This window comes from Cydia fagiglandana, chromosome 18 (genome assembly GCF_963556715.1).
Source record: "Cydia fagiglandana chromosome 18, ilCydFagi1.1, whole genome shotgun sequence".
In the NCBI taxonomy this organism is placed as follows: Eukaryota; Metazoa; Arthropoda; class Insecta; order Lepidoptera; family Tortricidae; genus Cydia; species Cydia fagiglandana.
In genome coordinates, this window is record NC_085949.1 from 12,891,257 (window position 1) to 12,905,723 (window position 14,467).

General features: G+C 34.8%; 1 protein-coding gene across 1 annotated transcript in view; it reads left to right on the top strand.

Annotated features, from left to right (window-relative positions):
* The window catches only part of LOC134673182 (hemicentin-1-like), a 246,486-nt gene that overhangs the window by 178,511 nt on the left and 53,508 nt on the right, over window positions 1–14,467 (top strand). Inside the window, exons 4-5 of the mRNA XM_063531137.1 lie at window positions 4,993–5,120; window positions 5,393–5,473. Coding sequence (XP_063387207.1) covers window positions 4,993–5,120; window positions 5,393–5,473 — 209 coding nt within the window. The remainder of the gene's footprint in view (window positions 1–4,992; window positions 5,121–5,392; window positions 5,474–14,467) is intronic.

Sequence of the window (14,467 nt, forward strand, 5' to 3'; positions counted from 1 at the left end):
AAACAGTTATAAGTCGTGTATTTTTTACACAATTTTATTTAGCTTCGCAGCGTATATACTTAACTAATCTATATCTCTTTGTACCTATGGTGCTTCAAATCTTGTAACTTAAATTTGAACCACTTTCGACTTTCGGGTGTCTGATTGAGCTAAAATTTCGCAACATTCGGAGCTATGTAGGTATTCTATCTGACAGTAACTGTCAGTTCTAAATTTAAATAAATCTACTGCTAGTCACCGTACGACTAAGAAGGCTGTAGTGGTAATGGCAAACCTTCTCAGTACTGTATTCTGAAAAGTGTAAACTTGACCCTATTAAGAGCCAACCAGGAGTGGTTATTTCTTCATACAAACGTACTCGACTGTTTCCTCCGTGGGTTTTGATGCTAGAGCAATGATTTTTTCAACACAGATTAATATTGTCAATATCTGTGTCGGACCGTTTTGCGTTTTTTGTTATTTTTGTTTTTTAAGGCGCTAGATCCCTTCAAAAATGGCCAAAATGGCCTCATTGACTATGCCGCAATGAGAGGCGTCGTATTCAAAACTGATATCAATTAGCCAAAAAAGCAAAACGGTCCGACACAGATAATTTCATAATCATTTAGATTTCCAAATTTGGTTACGATTGGTTACTATCTATCTGACGCGTCGGTTGCGCACTGTATACAGTGAATTTTTGAGAATTTATGTAGACTGGCGTTCAAAAGTGCATGGACATGTTTCAACCGTAATGTTAAGGCATTACGGTCGACATCTATCCATGCACTTTTGAACGCCACTGTACTCATAGCTATTCTGTAGAAGATTTCATGATAACGAGTTTTGTTTAGCCTTTGACGTATTAGTATACCTTTTCACGTGAATAACCCGAACGAAGTAATTTTATACTCCGTGCAGCCGCGGAGAATTTAAATCATCGACTGTATTCTGTTTACTGAGGCAACGATTATCTGGAATTGCAATTATGAGTATCTCGAACGCAATAACCGGCAGAGCAACGAACGCTTTGCGGGGATAATGCCGTCATAAAAAGCTTGCTTAAATTGTTAAATTTACCTGGAAACAGCAGGGGTGTACAATCAAATCATCTCTCTCAAAGCTTCTTGCTGTATAAATTAGGATGGAGGTCGGAAAATTGAGAAAAATGTTGCCTGTCCGGAAATTGAAAAACTTCGGTCGGGTCGTTCTTTTATTCTAGAATTTGACAGTTTTTTTTAGAGGAAAATTAATTTTAGGGACCATGTGACAATTTACGGGCTTTTATTAAACCCGGTTGGGCCTGGGCGTTGATTCTATTAGTTACGCCGTAAATAGAAGAGGCTTTGTTGACGTGACTTTGCAATTTTAAGAAAACTCTCCCCTATTTTGGGGTGTATTATTTTTGGGAGATAATACAAAGTGGGGTGACGGGGCAACAATTTGTGGTTGGTCATTGGCCGATTATTTATAGTGTTATCTTTTGTGACGGATGATGTAGCCTTAAGCGGCACTTTGAAAAATTGCGAGTAACGGTTTATCTGTTTTAGAAAAATATATTTTTTCTGTAGTATTAAGGATAATCTTTATAACAATTACTTTTGAAATTCACCAATCTTCATTTTCCGAAATTCACTCGTATTTTACTATTTAACAAATGGATTTAATACTTTATAAACAAGAATAACTATTCTCTCTAGCTAATTTCACATAGCAAGTGGTAGAAAAACATACAAAAAAAAAGACTCCGACAGGACTGCTAGCACATTACATACTTAACTTTTTATTTTAATCCAAATTTTTACGCAGTGTGCCATACCACTATAGCAAAACTAATCCGTCTCGCACTCAAGACCACGAGACAGCAATCTCAGATTGTGACTCACACCCGTGACACGTGTTCCTCTCTCTCACACTCACCCATGACCTCTACCCATGTCACGTCTACAGCCGGCTAAAGTAGGTCATTTTACTATCCTGTCACTTTCGCCTTTTCCTAATGTTACACACTTGGAACGGAATTGCGATAGTGACATAACACACTGAGAGAAAAATCATTAGTAAACTAAACCAGGAATCAAAAAACAGTTCTGTACTGGGGGAAAAAATGAAGTTTAGTAATAATTATAGACGTTTCACTATTTCTGTAAAGTTTATTTATTTCTACAAACAGCTCAGTAATCCTAAATCAAATTTCAACAAACAGATAATAGAAATTGCAAGAACTAGTAGAAATTGCAAAAGTCAATTTGTTCCTATTAGTTGACTCTCCTTGTCCCCGGATTAAGTTTATTTTTGTAATTCTAAGTGTGTTTTTGTTATCCTTTTCTCTCAGTGCGGGATAGCTTTTTTGTCTAAACTATTAAAGGCGCTAAAGTTAGACGAAGAAAAGTCTGCAACGATTTTGATAGCATACGCAGTGCAAGTGTTATTTATAATTTTATAATAATTTTATAGAAGAAGATAGAAGTTTGACGTTTAAAACTTTCACTGCGTATCTTGGTCCAACTCTAACAAATTTTAAGTATATTAACTAAATTTATTAATATTGTTTAATTTTAACAAATTATATTTCATAATTATCTTATTAGAAATAAAGCACTAGCCTTAACTTTGGGTTTTCTTTGTACCTATTACAAATCTTAGCAACGAAAACTAGTATCTGACAGTCATAGATGTGTTACTTGAATGTTAATGTCAAATACTTATTTCGACTATACACCGACGCTGCCTAAATAGCCGTTGCCGCATAGCTAACGCCGTTTTTCCGACTAAAGGTGACAGTCCATTTCCAACGACAGCTGTACTACTGCTCATTTTACTATGGAAATTGACAATGACGGCGACGCGTTCAGTACCGGTAGTGCAGCTGCAGTGAGAAATGGAATGTTACCATAAAGGTGACAGTCCATTTCCAACGACAGCTGCACTACTGTTCATTTTACTATGGAAATTGACAATGACAGCGACGCGTTCAGTACCGGTAGTGCAGCTGCGGTTAGAAATGGAATGTTACCATAAATAGTGTTTAGTTTTAAGTTTATAAAATACATAATTATGTATGTTGTAAGGTATTTATATGGGCCTTGTCCTTTTAAAATTAGAGCGTAAATTTAACTGTATGGCGGCGGTTAAGTTCGTGACTCTTAAAGCTTGTAAAATTATATTTTTAGTCCACAACGTGATATATGTACACTCGAGCAGCCTAGACTAAAACCGACTGCAAGCTGTTAGGGTTTAAAATGTCACGCCGATGACAAACTGCAGGCGCAGCAACAAAGCTCATATAAATAACATTCAATGAAATGGAACTAAAATGTGAATTTTACGAGTAAGCGGCTCCTAGAGTAACAGGTACCTTCGGCAGAAATACTTTGACTAACTTATTCCTTATTAAATATTGCTTAACAGACGGGCAATTTCACCTTAAATTCTACACAAAATATGTTCGAGTATATCATAAATTGAACAAAACACAACATGCACTATGCTCACTTCAACAAAAGTTAATGTAATAATGCAATTAAAGTATATTATTATAATAAGTTGACCAAAGATCTAAGGGACTGTGACGATATGAAATTATTCGACAATTAAAGTGAAAGAATATTTTATAAATAGGCCATATTATTCTATCGACGAATATTTTACAAATGTATTAAATTAACGTGACATTTTCCACTCATATTGAAATTGTATATCTACTGTTTTTTTTTTCTTCTGTTTGTTTGTTTTACTTGTGTTATTATTTGTATATCTATTGTTGTGACTTATTTTATAATAATAAGTCACAACAATAGATATAGAAGCACAGGCTTATAGCAAATAAAAATTTGATTGATTGATTGATCGACGAAGAATATAACTAATAATTACACTGGCATAACCGCACTCGCTCTTCAGAAAATTATAGTTCCTAATGCGAACAACTCGCATCTTTCGCTTGTTTTCAACATTTTATATGAAAACAAAAAAGAAGTCTCAAATGCGTGAAACTTTCATCCCCTGACAATATAGTTGAGCTCACATATTGGAACGCTTTACGCTGACATTTTTAATGCTGACTCCAGGGTCTTAAAATCTTAGTTTGCCACGTGCAAGCTTGGGACACAAAAGCCTTTCTTACTTTTTCAAATTGAAGGTGTTTTATTGTGTTAGGATTTTCGAAAATGTTACTCCTTGGACTTGACATTTGTTACAAATAAATAAAAATACAGGCACTGATTTTCTTAGTTCTAAGCAAACCCCGTTATCAACCGTTATGTATGTTGAAATTAATTGAAAATCAGGGTTGGCAATAATATCGACCGTAAGGAACCCTCACTTCGCCGTTGGTACCCTACTTCGCCCAAGTAAAATATTAAAATTATTATTTTTTACCAAGAAATTGAAATTAAGCTGCATAAAAATAATATCAAAGTAAATAATAAAAATAATTATAAATTATTTTAGTCATTAGACAGATACATTTATTCTTTATCTACATAGGTAAGACTGTTACTAGGTACATACTATAGCTGGTCAAGCAAATCTTGTCAGTAAAAAAAGGCGCGAAATTCTAATTTTCTATGCGACGATATCCCTTCGCGCATACATTTTTCAAATTTGCCGCCTTTTTTTACTGACAAGATCTGCTTGACCAAGTATACATTGACAACTATAGATAAACGTTTAAGTAGTTACACGCGTAAAGCAAGATCATTATTTTGCGATGTGTTTTCTCAAAAAAGATATATTATACCGAGCCTTACTAACGCGTAAGCAAAAAGGAAGTGATTGATTGATTCATCGAATTTGAGCGAAATTTCGATAACCCATTTGGAGAGCGTAGGCTTTTTTTTCAAATCTGCTAACACAGACGCATTACGCCATGTCGTCATCTCGTCAGCCATCTTAGGCTTGACTGCAGGCTTCATTTAAATTCAGAGCTTGTACTTACCTAAAAGCTTTAACCCTCATCTTTGGGTTTAATTTATTAATAGACTAGTTTAAATTCAATGCTTTTTTTCTCAGCTTCGACGTTCGCGGCCGCTCGTTCAACAAGGCCCTCCAATGGTCGGATCCGCACAGCTTCGGGCCGCGCGCGTATTTCGCCACAGTGGCGCGGCCTGCGGCGCTTACGCTCAGCTCCGTTCAACTAGGTAAAACATTGATCATTTGTATTCACATATGGTAAACGTACTAGTGCTCGACATGTTAATGCCCAATAGATGACACCTTGCTCACATCTATTGACAATAACTTAATTTTCAAGATGACATGTACTGGGAGTACTGGGACCGCGTCGAGCAACAGTACGTTTACCTTATTTGCCTTTTCCTATTCTAAAAGTTAATAAGTAAATAGAACACATGTATAATCTAACCTAAACGCCAAAAGGTAAAATTGTGTAAATTAATTTGTGATTTTCTAGATGACGAGGGGACCTATCGCTGTCGTGTCGACTTCAAGAACTCCCCTACCAGAAATTTCCAGATACGCCTCACTGTCATAGGTGAGTTTAATCTTTAAAAAAACGCCCATAATCGCAAGATATAACATAGATTTAGATAGAGATATAACAAATAACAAAATCAAAACCTTACTAAGGTAAGGTTACTAATGTGTGTGACTGTTTTGCTTTTTTTGTTTGATTTTTCATGTGTTTTGTCTGATTCAGTTTTATTCTTTATTTTTTCTTATGTATCTTACGAATACCATACATAACAATACTAAGTCGAGTCTTTGTTGCAAATAGAAGTTAAATATCAGGCTGTCTTATATTTTATAAATATTTTTTATTTAATAAATTGTTATCCGATTCATTGAAGTTAGGACATTGAAATTATGAAACACATATTTTAATACTCTTATATCGACCGGAATATGGACCGTGATTACCTTTTGTATTGTTTTCGAGTTCCCGATATTTCGACGCAGTTACATGCATCGATATAAGTGTAGTGAAAGTAACCGTGAATCATTCAAAACCGACATATTTTAATGCTAAATCAGTAAAGCTTTCTTAATATTTTTAGAGCACCGTACAAAACTTTGTTCACGGTGCTCTTATGGGATCACTTCGGTCTTGCAAATCGGTTAAATGCGTTTTTCTCAAAGACCGTTTGATGTAGGTACCTGAAATTTGGAATAGTTATGGCAGGTACCATCACTAACACTGTGAATAAGTCGAAACTGCTTATTTCTGATTTTAGGGGGAAATTTAGGGGTTAAGAGGGGTAGGCTGAATTTTATTTTCAATTGTAAGAATCGTGTGAGGTACCATTAGAAAGCTTGCAAAAAATTGAGTCGATGGACTGATTTTGACTTCATTTTAGAATGCAATAGTTTCGATAAAAAATGCATTTAAAGTTGCAAGTTTTCATACAAAAATTTTCACCTCTGTCCTGGCGATTTTCGGGAAAACTATAGCTAACAGGCAGCTGACCAGTCAATATCCAACTAAAACGAGTATGGAGACGGCGGGAAAATTATCAGGTTAACTCTAACTTTATTAGTTTTTAAACTGCAGCCTGATCTTTGGTTGCTTAGGGCTAGCTAACTGATGCTTACACTGGTCATTCATATTAAGAAGTAGTTTTAGTTAGAAAGATCCTTACTTAAAACTTTGACATTGAAATTTATGACTTATGTCTTTGATACAAAGTTTAATTCTACTTACTTACTTTTGTGAGATATTTCATTTTTTTTCTGAATAGCCTACTATAAGTATGAGAGAGTAAAAGATCTGCAAAATGCAACCTTATTATAAAGCAAATAAGTTTAAATTTCGAACGGGCTTTCCAACCAATGGACTATCGCAGTGTGCTCAGTAAGAATCATATTTATTATTGGAGTTTATCAGTTCAAATTTAAATTCAGAATTCCGTTCTTCACTGTCGTTGTGTTTTTTTTTTCACATTAGAGCACATAGAGTTAGTAAAGCGAATAGAGATAATAAAGTCATTCAATATTTATTAACAGCTATGGCGTCATCTACCTATAGATTTTACTGAGAGTATCTGATTCGTTGAAACAATACCTATTCCTTTTCATTAAGTACCATTACATTTATGTATTAATTGTATAAAGTATGTATATTTTTGAACCGATCGGTGAGAGCAGCAACTAGATACTGTTCTGTGACGAAAAAAAAAATTCACAATTCACAGTTTTTGGAAACAAAGGTAAAGTTGACGAAATATAAAGTAAGCCGATCTTGATCAAACTTGTTTGAGTGACAAAAATGTCAGTTAAGATTTGGTACTCATGAATTCCAGTTATACTAAAATATTTTTGCTTTTAAAAACGGATGTACAATAAGTCCAAAATTGTCCGGTAAGTTAGGTTTATATTCAAATTATACGCAATTCTTTGTAGCAACTCCGCCAAGTGGACGGAAACAGGTACTGGACGGCAACCTGACGCAGTTACCCTACTTGTACTAAAACTTAGACATTTATTATTAGGTACTTATTTCTGTGACTTATATGAAACATGAGCAAATTGATTAATACTTTACGTTAATTATATTTTGAGGCAGAAACAAGCCTAACGTCAAAAACCGAGAAATGCCGAATCACAGACTTAATTGTAATATTATTCCTTTTTGAGTCGTGCCCGTGCCTGCCCAGTCTACAAGTTTAAAATACAACAATTGCGACTACATCAAAGATTATGAGGTTGTATGTATACCCAGTATTTTTGACGGATTTAGTTTTTCATGCTCAAAGTTGCCTGTCAACTCTGACGTATATTAAATTGTCAACTATTTTGGTGTTTGAAAAAATCAATAATTGGCAAAGTGCCGTGGCAGAAAAAGCCAATCTCACAAAAAAAGAATCAATAATAATGAAAATGTTCAGACAAGTGGAAGAATATCATACTTCAATATGTTATGGATGCTAGTAAGATGTAAAAACAACAGTTTAGCGGAATGTCAGTTTACGAAATGGTTTGTACAAATTACAGAGAAATTCATAATAATTTGTTTCTACTAGAAATGTGCCTTCACCAAACGTTTTAGATAAACGGTATTAGGCCTATATTATATAAACGTTCTTGATTTCGGTTGGCCGAAATGGGACTTACGATTTTTCCTCTTTTCACCTCCAAGATGAGGTTGATTGTTAGTGTTAGAAAGCTGTAATTTGGTATGGATATACAATCAACCCGACAAGGTGGTAAATAAAATCTTTAATCTCTAAAAAATATATCTAAGGTAGAAGCTTTGTAACTTCTACATTACCTATACTAGCCCAGAGGACATTAATAAAAGTCCAAACTCCAAGGTCCCAGAGCTCCCAGACATTACCTTCTTATTTCCTAGTCAATAAAATGTACCTATGGGATAAATTAGTATTAGTATCCAAACTTAAAACAACCTAGGGATGTGTCGTACGGTGCTCTGAACACCGTAGTCTTGACTTCGTGCTTGGCCAATTATTTTTTAAAGGGTCAACCCCGGAAAATTGAATCGTAACTGTTTCAATTTTACAAAGATAGTATTACAAGCACATGCTTATAACTTCTTCTCAAGCTATCCATTGTCTTGTGCAGAAACTTTCTTGTGAGTGAAGCTACATATCAGCTCACTTGTTCACCGTTGTTCTACTCCGTTTAGCAATCAAAGCTTGTATGTTACGTGTAAGTACATACAGTGAAGTTTTCAAATTAATCAAAGTAAAATCAATTTATGTTGGAAGTTCGTAGAATACTTTGGTGGACAAAGTTGAATTACGCTTGAATTGTTATGATACTAACTGAGCTGCAATTGTTTAATACAGGGTGTGCAGTGGCAGATTTCCGTTTTATAATTTATATTAAAAATAAAGTAAAAAAGAAAAATATTTTTTTTTCTAAATCACATTTTTTCTCTATGTACGCACTCAATTTTTTTACGCATATTTCGAAATTAAGTGAAAGTCCTTTTGTAGATACGCTTTAATAATAATATGCACAATGCGCTGCTGGCAAGCGAACTATAGTTACTTATCATCACAGACAAAACAACCTCCAGACTGAGCATAGTTGCGCTACCCCCTCTGCCACGCATACGGTAATTTTACTCCATGTTCGAGTCGAAAGTGTCTTTGTGTGACGTCCGTGTCTTTGAACGGACCAATCACGGCACGGGATTTCGCTTACCTCGTCCCGCGCACCCCCGCATTTTTGGCATCATCGGTTGCATTATATAATTGCTCTAAACTCGGTCTAGAGGATTCCTAATCTATGACTACAATACTCAAATATTTGTGATCTTGTCTAATTGTGGAGCCAGCTACAAACTACTGCGTAGCCCTTTATAGCGAAGCTGTGTCTCAAAATAGTTGACATTTAAATGATGGTGACGCCCTTCATCCTGCCACCTCTAAAATATACAATAATATCTTCCTGCCTAATCTATGTAGGTCTATATTGAAAGATGAATATATTATAAGAAACATATATTTGTAAATTTGATATAGATAGAAAAAAAACATCTTCACCTCCTAGGTATCCTATAACTGTTCATATTCATTCCAAACCTGTCCTCAGCCAAATAAATAAAACGTCAAATAAACCGCGAAACTTTTATCTTGATGAAAATTTTATGAGGCGACGACAGGGAATCAATTTAGTCATTACGAGTGAAATGCGGCTCTGGCTAATGACGGTCCGTAGACATTTTAATTATGAACTGTCGAGGCGAGATCCGGGCGGAGATGGGACAGTGCGCCAGATAGTGAAGCTTGACACTCGGAATACGCAGTATAAAGCTTACTTAATAAGTCGGTAGATGTCGCTAATCACAATACGGTGATTTCTACATCCCGCTGACGATATTTTGATTAAATTCTTATTTAAGTTGTATTTTTTCTAACTTTTTAATCTTCTGGTAATATTTGAATTGTCCGGTCGGTTTTGTTATGCTATTAAAAATAACAGAGAATCGTAGCTTTTGCTAGGTATTCTTCCAATTATTTATACGTATTACTGTCAAAACTATGGAGGTGATTTTTAATTTTTATGAATAAACTGTCAATGGACTCGTCTTGTAGCCTGGTGTTATAGTTAATATTTAACCAGCCTTCACCAAAATGAGGATTAATCAATAGTCCATGTTTTGAGAACGTCACGAATAAATAATATCTTTTATCTATCTTATCAATGGAATTGGCAAATGGCAAAGGTTTGCCTAGATGGCGCCATCATAGCTTGCCCCTTTTTCTAGTTGAGTTCTATGCTATTTGGCTTAAAGGGCATCTAGGGCATAAACACTTCGACCGGCTTTCCCCATTACTTTAAAAGATTTCTCAACTTTTTAGTCCAATTTAGTAGTTTCTCTACTGCGTTCGTCGTTGCTATGTGCCATTTAACTCTATTTGCTGATAAAAAGACTCCAACCACGATGACAGATAAAATCTGCAGAAGGCAGGTTAAATGGAAAAGAAAATTAGCTTTCAAAACATGAAAATGTTCGTTCGTTATCAGGGACTACCTAATAAAAATTATGACAAACAATGTAAATCGTATTCTTATCAGCTATTAAATAAGTTTTTTATTTGAAATCTGAAAATAAGACGTCTTAGATACTGACGGAAACAATGCCAAAATATAAAGGGTTGCCCAAAAATAGAATTTTTAGGTAAGTATATTTTCTTATACTTCTTACGATAATTTAACTAAAACAAAACGTATTTCGACGATTATTTCGAAGTTTTGGCGTAGCTTTCATGTTGAAATAATGATTGCAATAAACATGCCCTACGGAGTAATAAAGAACGTATTATTTATTTTTGGTTGATTTTTGATGCAGTATTATTAGTATGTTTTAAATTTATTATCAACGCCGTGGCACATATTTTTTCCCTTTTACTTCTTTAATTAAGCTTTTGTTTTGAGTTTTCACTTATTTGTGAAGTTAATAAATGCATTGTTTTTTTTTTATAGGACATTTTTTACACAAATTGACTAAGCCCCACGGTAAGCTCAAGAAAGCTTGTGTTGTGGGTACTCAGACAACGATATATAAATATTGAAATACATAGAAAACAACCATGACTCAGGAACAAATATCTGTATCATCATACAAATAAATGCCCTTACCAGGATTCGAACCCGGGACCATCGGCTTCATAGGCAGTGTCACTACCCACTAGGCCAGACCGGTCGTCGAAATTGTTATAGCTAGTAGTTTGCTATAACAGTTAGCTGGAATTCTCTAACAATGAATAATAACTGTTCCAAATATTTAGCTATCTACCTCCAACATTCTGTGAGAAAAACGATAGTAACCGATTTACATGTAAAAAAATCCGAAATAATCCCATAACTGATTCGTGAACAATGTCTGCTACGGAGCACTACTCGTACATCTCGTACTCAACAATTTGATCTATTAGTATAGAAATTTATGTTGTCAAAATTGACGATTCTGTAGCTGACTGTATTTTTTAAATCTATAAATGTCAATCGTCGGTACGTAGTTAAAACGTTAGGGAAGAGGCGAGTTTTGCGTAGCACCATGGGACCATTTAGCTGCTGTCTGGTCCCGATTAAACAATTCATGTGTTAATGTGTAATGTGTAAGTATATAAATAGTAAGCCAAAAATACAGTTAGCATAGTTATTATTTTTCAGTACACACAACGATAATTTAACATCCTTACCTACCTTGTAAAAATAATGACCTATTTATAAATAGGGTGAAAATAAAATATTTATACAACGAAATTAAATTGTAAATAGTGAAAATGTAGCTCAGAAAGCAAATTAAAATATCACGTTTAAAACCGAGAGACTATTTAGCTTTCATTACACTATTAATTGTGACCTACTATGTAGTTATATGTAAAATAAACTTAATTAAAAATAATTGTGATGTACGCTATCTTATTGTATAAATTCAGTACTGGTGAATATTTAAACGGTGGTTAGCATAGGACCTAAGAAGTATAATAACTATTGATTGAGATATACAATGAAAATATTTACCATGCAAAATAATTCGGCCCGCAATGTAAAGCAACACACAAGTTACGATATACGAGCTTTTTAAAATAACTGTCCACGCTTTAATCCAGTAACTTTGTCGAATTTTGTAACCTGGCTATTTAGCGTCAAATTCGGTAGTTCTGATTTTTTGCAGGCTTGTTTATGATGTTGGCCCAATGAATAATCCAAGTTTGTGACTTCGAGCGTCGCACGCAACTTTGTCAAAAATTGAATAAACGGCATTTTTTTTAGTTTGGGCGATTATAACCCTAAAGTACTAGTTTTTGGTAGTAACTTCCTAGGGCGTTTTTAAAGTAGACTAAATTGGCTACAATAAGACACTAGAATTGTCTCTGTACATCTAATATTTTCCGAGAGAAAGCCTTTTAACATTTTATGATTTTACATCAGTTCTTAGCTATAATCACAGGGCGGACACGCCATACATCAAAACTCGTTTGCGTGTATATGTGTGAACGGCACATCTGTACACGCGTCATTGTGTGAGTAAGTCGCTTAGGGCTACTATTTACATGTTTTTGAGTTCACGGAGCGTTATCGTTGTACTCGTAACGTAAATATCAAACATTTTTATTCCTAAAATTAAAGAAACAAACATAATTTACAAGATGGTATTTTCTCCTACATCCTTGCTATAATAAACTGTTCTATTCACAGGTCACAGCTAATATTATTTGAACGTATATGCGAACTCACCCGTAACCCGTAAAGGCCGTAAAATATTACGTAAAGTATACGATGCGGCAATAAATTACCAAAAATGTCATGTCGAATTTTCGATACACAATTAGCGTGGACTAAATATAAATAATTACAAAACGCAACTTTTTAATATATGTATAATAAAAATAAATGTTCTTTATTTCGTGAATTTGAAAAACAACCATACATCGCAAAATACATCGGCATTTTGAACGTTGCGTCATCGCGCCGCGGCGTTGCTAGCCGAACTGAGAGTATGTCAGGAGTCCGTCAGAACTCAGTCGCGGGGCGAGGTAATCCGAGTCGGGGCGGGGCGGTGCGTGTCCGTTCTGTATGATAATACTATTACTTATTCTGTGCTATAATATAAGGGTTAGGTAGGTAATTTATATGGAATTCATCACCGCCACGTTCTACAAAATATTAAAACGCAAAATGTATAATTTTACTGTATTACTTCAACTTAAACTTCAAAAATAATTTATTCAAGTAGGCTTAATAATAAATTAATAAGCACTTTTGACATGTCATACAAAGTATACGTAAATATTACAATCATTGTTTAAAACACAAATAATAATAATAAAAAGCAATACAATTGGTAACAATTAACAATAAATAAAAACACAATGTCAAACACAAAAAAAAAAAGTCAGCGGAAACAATATAAATAATAGGAGTGCGTAAGTCAACTCAGTCCCAGGCATTTTTGTCATTTACATAATCCTTGATATTATAATAGGCTTTACAAATTAATCTATTCTTAATATGTTTCTTAAATCTATTCAATGGAAGTTCAGTTACACTACTTGGCAGTTTATTGTAGAACCGCACACAGTTACCCTTAAAAGAGTTTTTAATCTTTTGCAGACGTGTTGCAGGCACTGTCAGTTTGTCCTTGTTTCTGGTATTAATGTTATGTATGTCACAATTCCTTTTGAAGTCATCTATATGTTTATGGACATATAAAATATTTTCATAAATGTATTGGGAGTATACGGTCAATATATTAATCTCCTTGAACTTATTTCTAAGCGAATCCATAGCACTCATTTTATAGATCGAACGTATGGCGCGCTTTTGCAGAACAAAAATGGCATTGACATTAGCAGCACTACCCCAAAGCAAGATGCCGTATGACATGATGCTGTGAAAGTAGGCAAAGTAAACCAATCTAGCTGTCTTTTCGTCTGTTAGGTGGCGTATTTTACATACTGCAAACGCTGCAGAACTGAGCTTGTTTGCGAGAACATTTAGGTGGGAACCCCATTGCAGCTTGGCATCTAATGTTAAACCCAGGAACACTGTATTGCTGGTTGGTTCTAGTTCCTCATCTTTGATGGTGACAGTCGTTTGTGTAGTTTTGACATTGGTAGTTACGAACCTTATATATTTAGTTTTCTTCCCATTCAACAATAGGTTATTGATGCTGAACCATTGTACTACATTTGATATAGCACTGTTTACGTGAACGTTGGCATCTTCGTGTCGTTTGACCTTAAAGATGAGGGAAGTATCGTCAGCAAACAGTACTATATCATGGTGATCCTTCACTAAATACGGTAAATCATTTATATAAATGAGAAACAGGAAGGGCCCCAATATGGAGCCCTGGGGTACGCCCATCGAAACCAGTGACCCAGGGGACCGTTTTCCATTCACGTCCACTCTTTGGATCCTCCCATCCAAATAGGATTTTAACAAATTCAGCGCTTTTCCTCTAACTCCGTAGAAATAAAGTTTCCTAACGAGTGTTTCGTGACTTACGCAGTCGAACGCCTTAGATAAGTCACAAAAAATGCCAATGGCA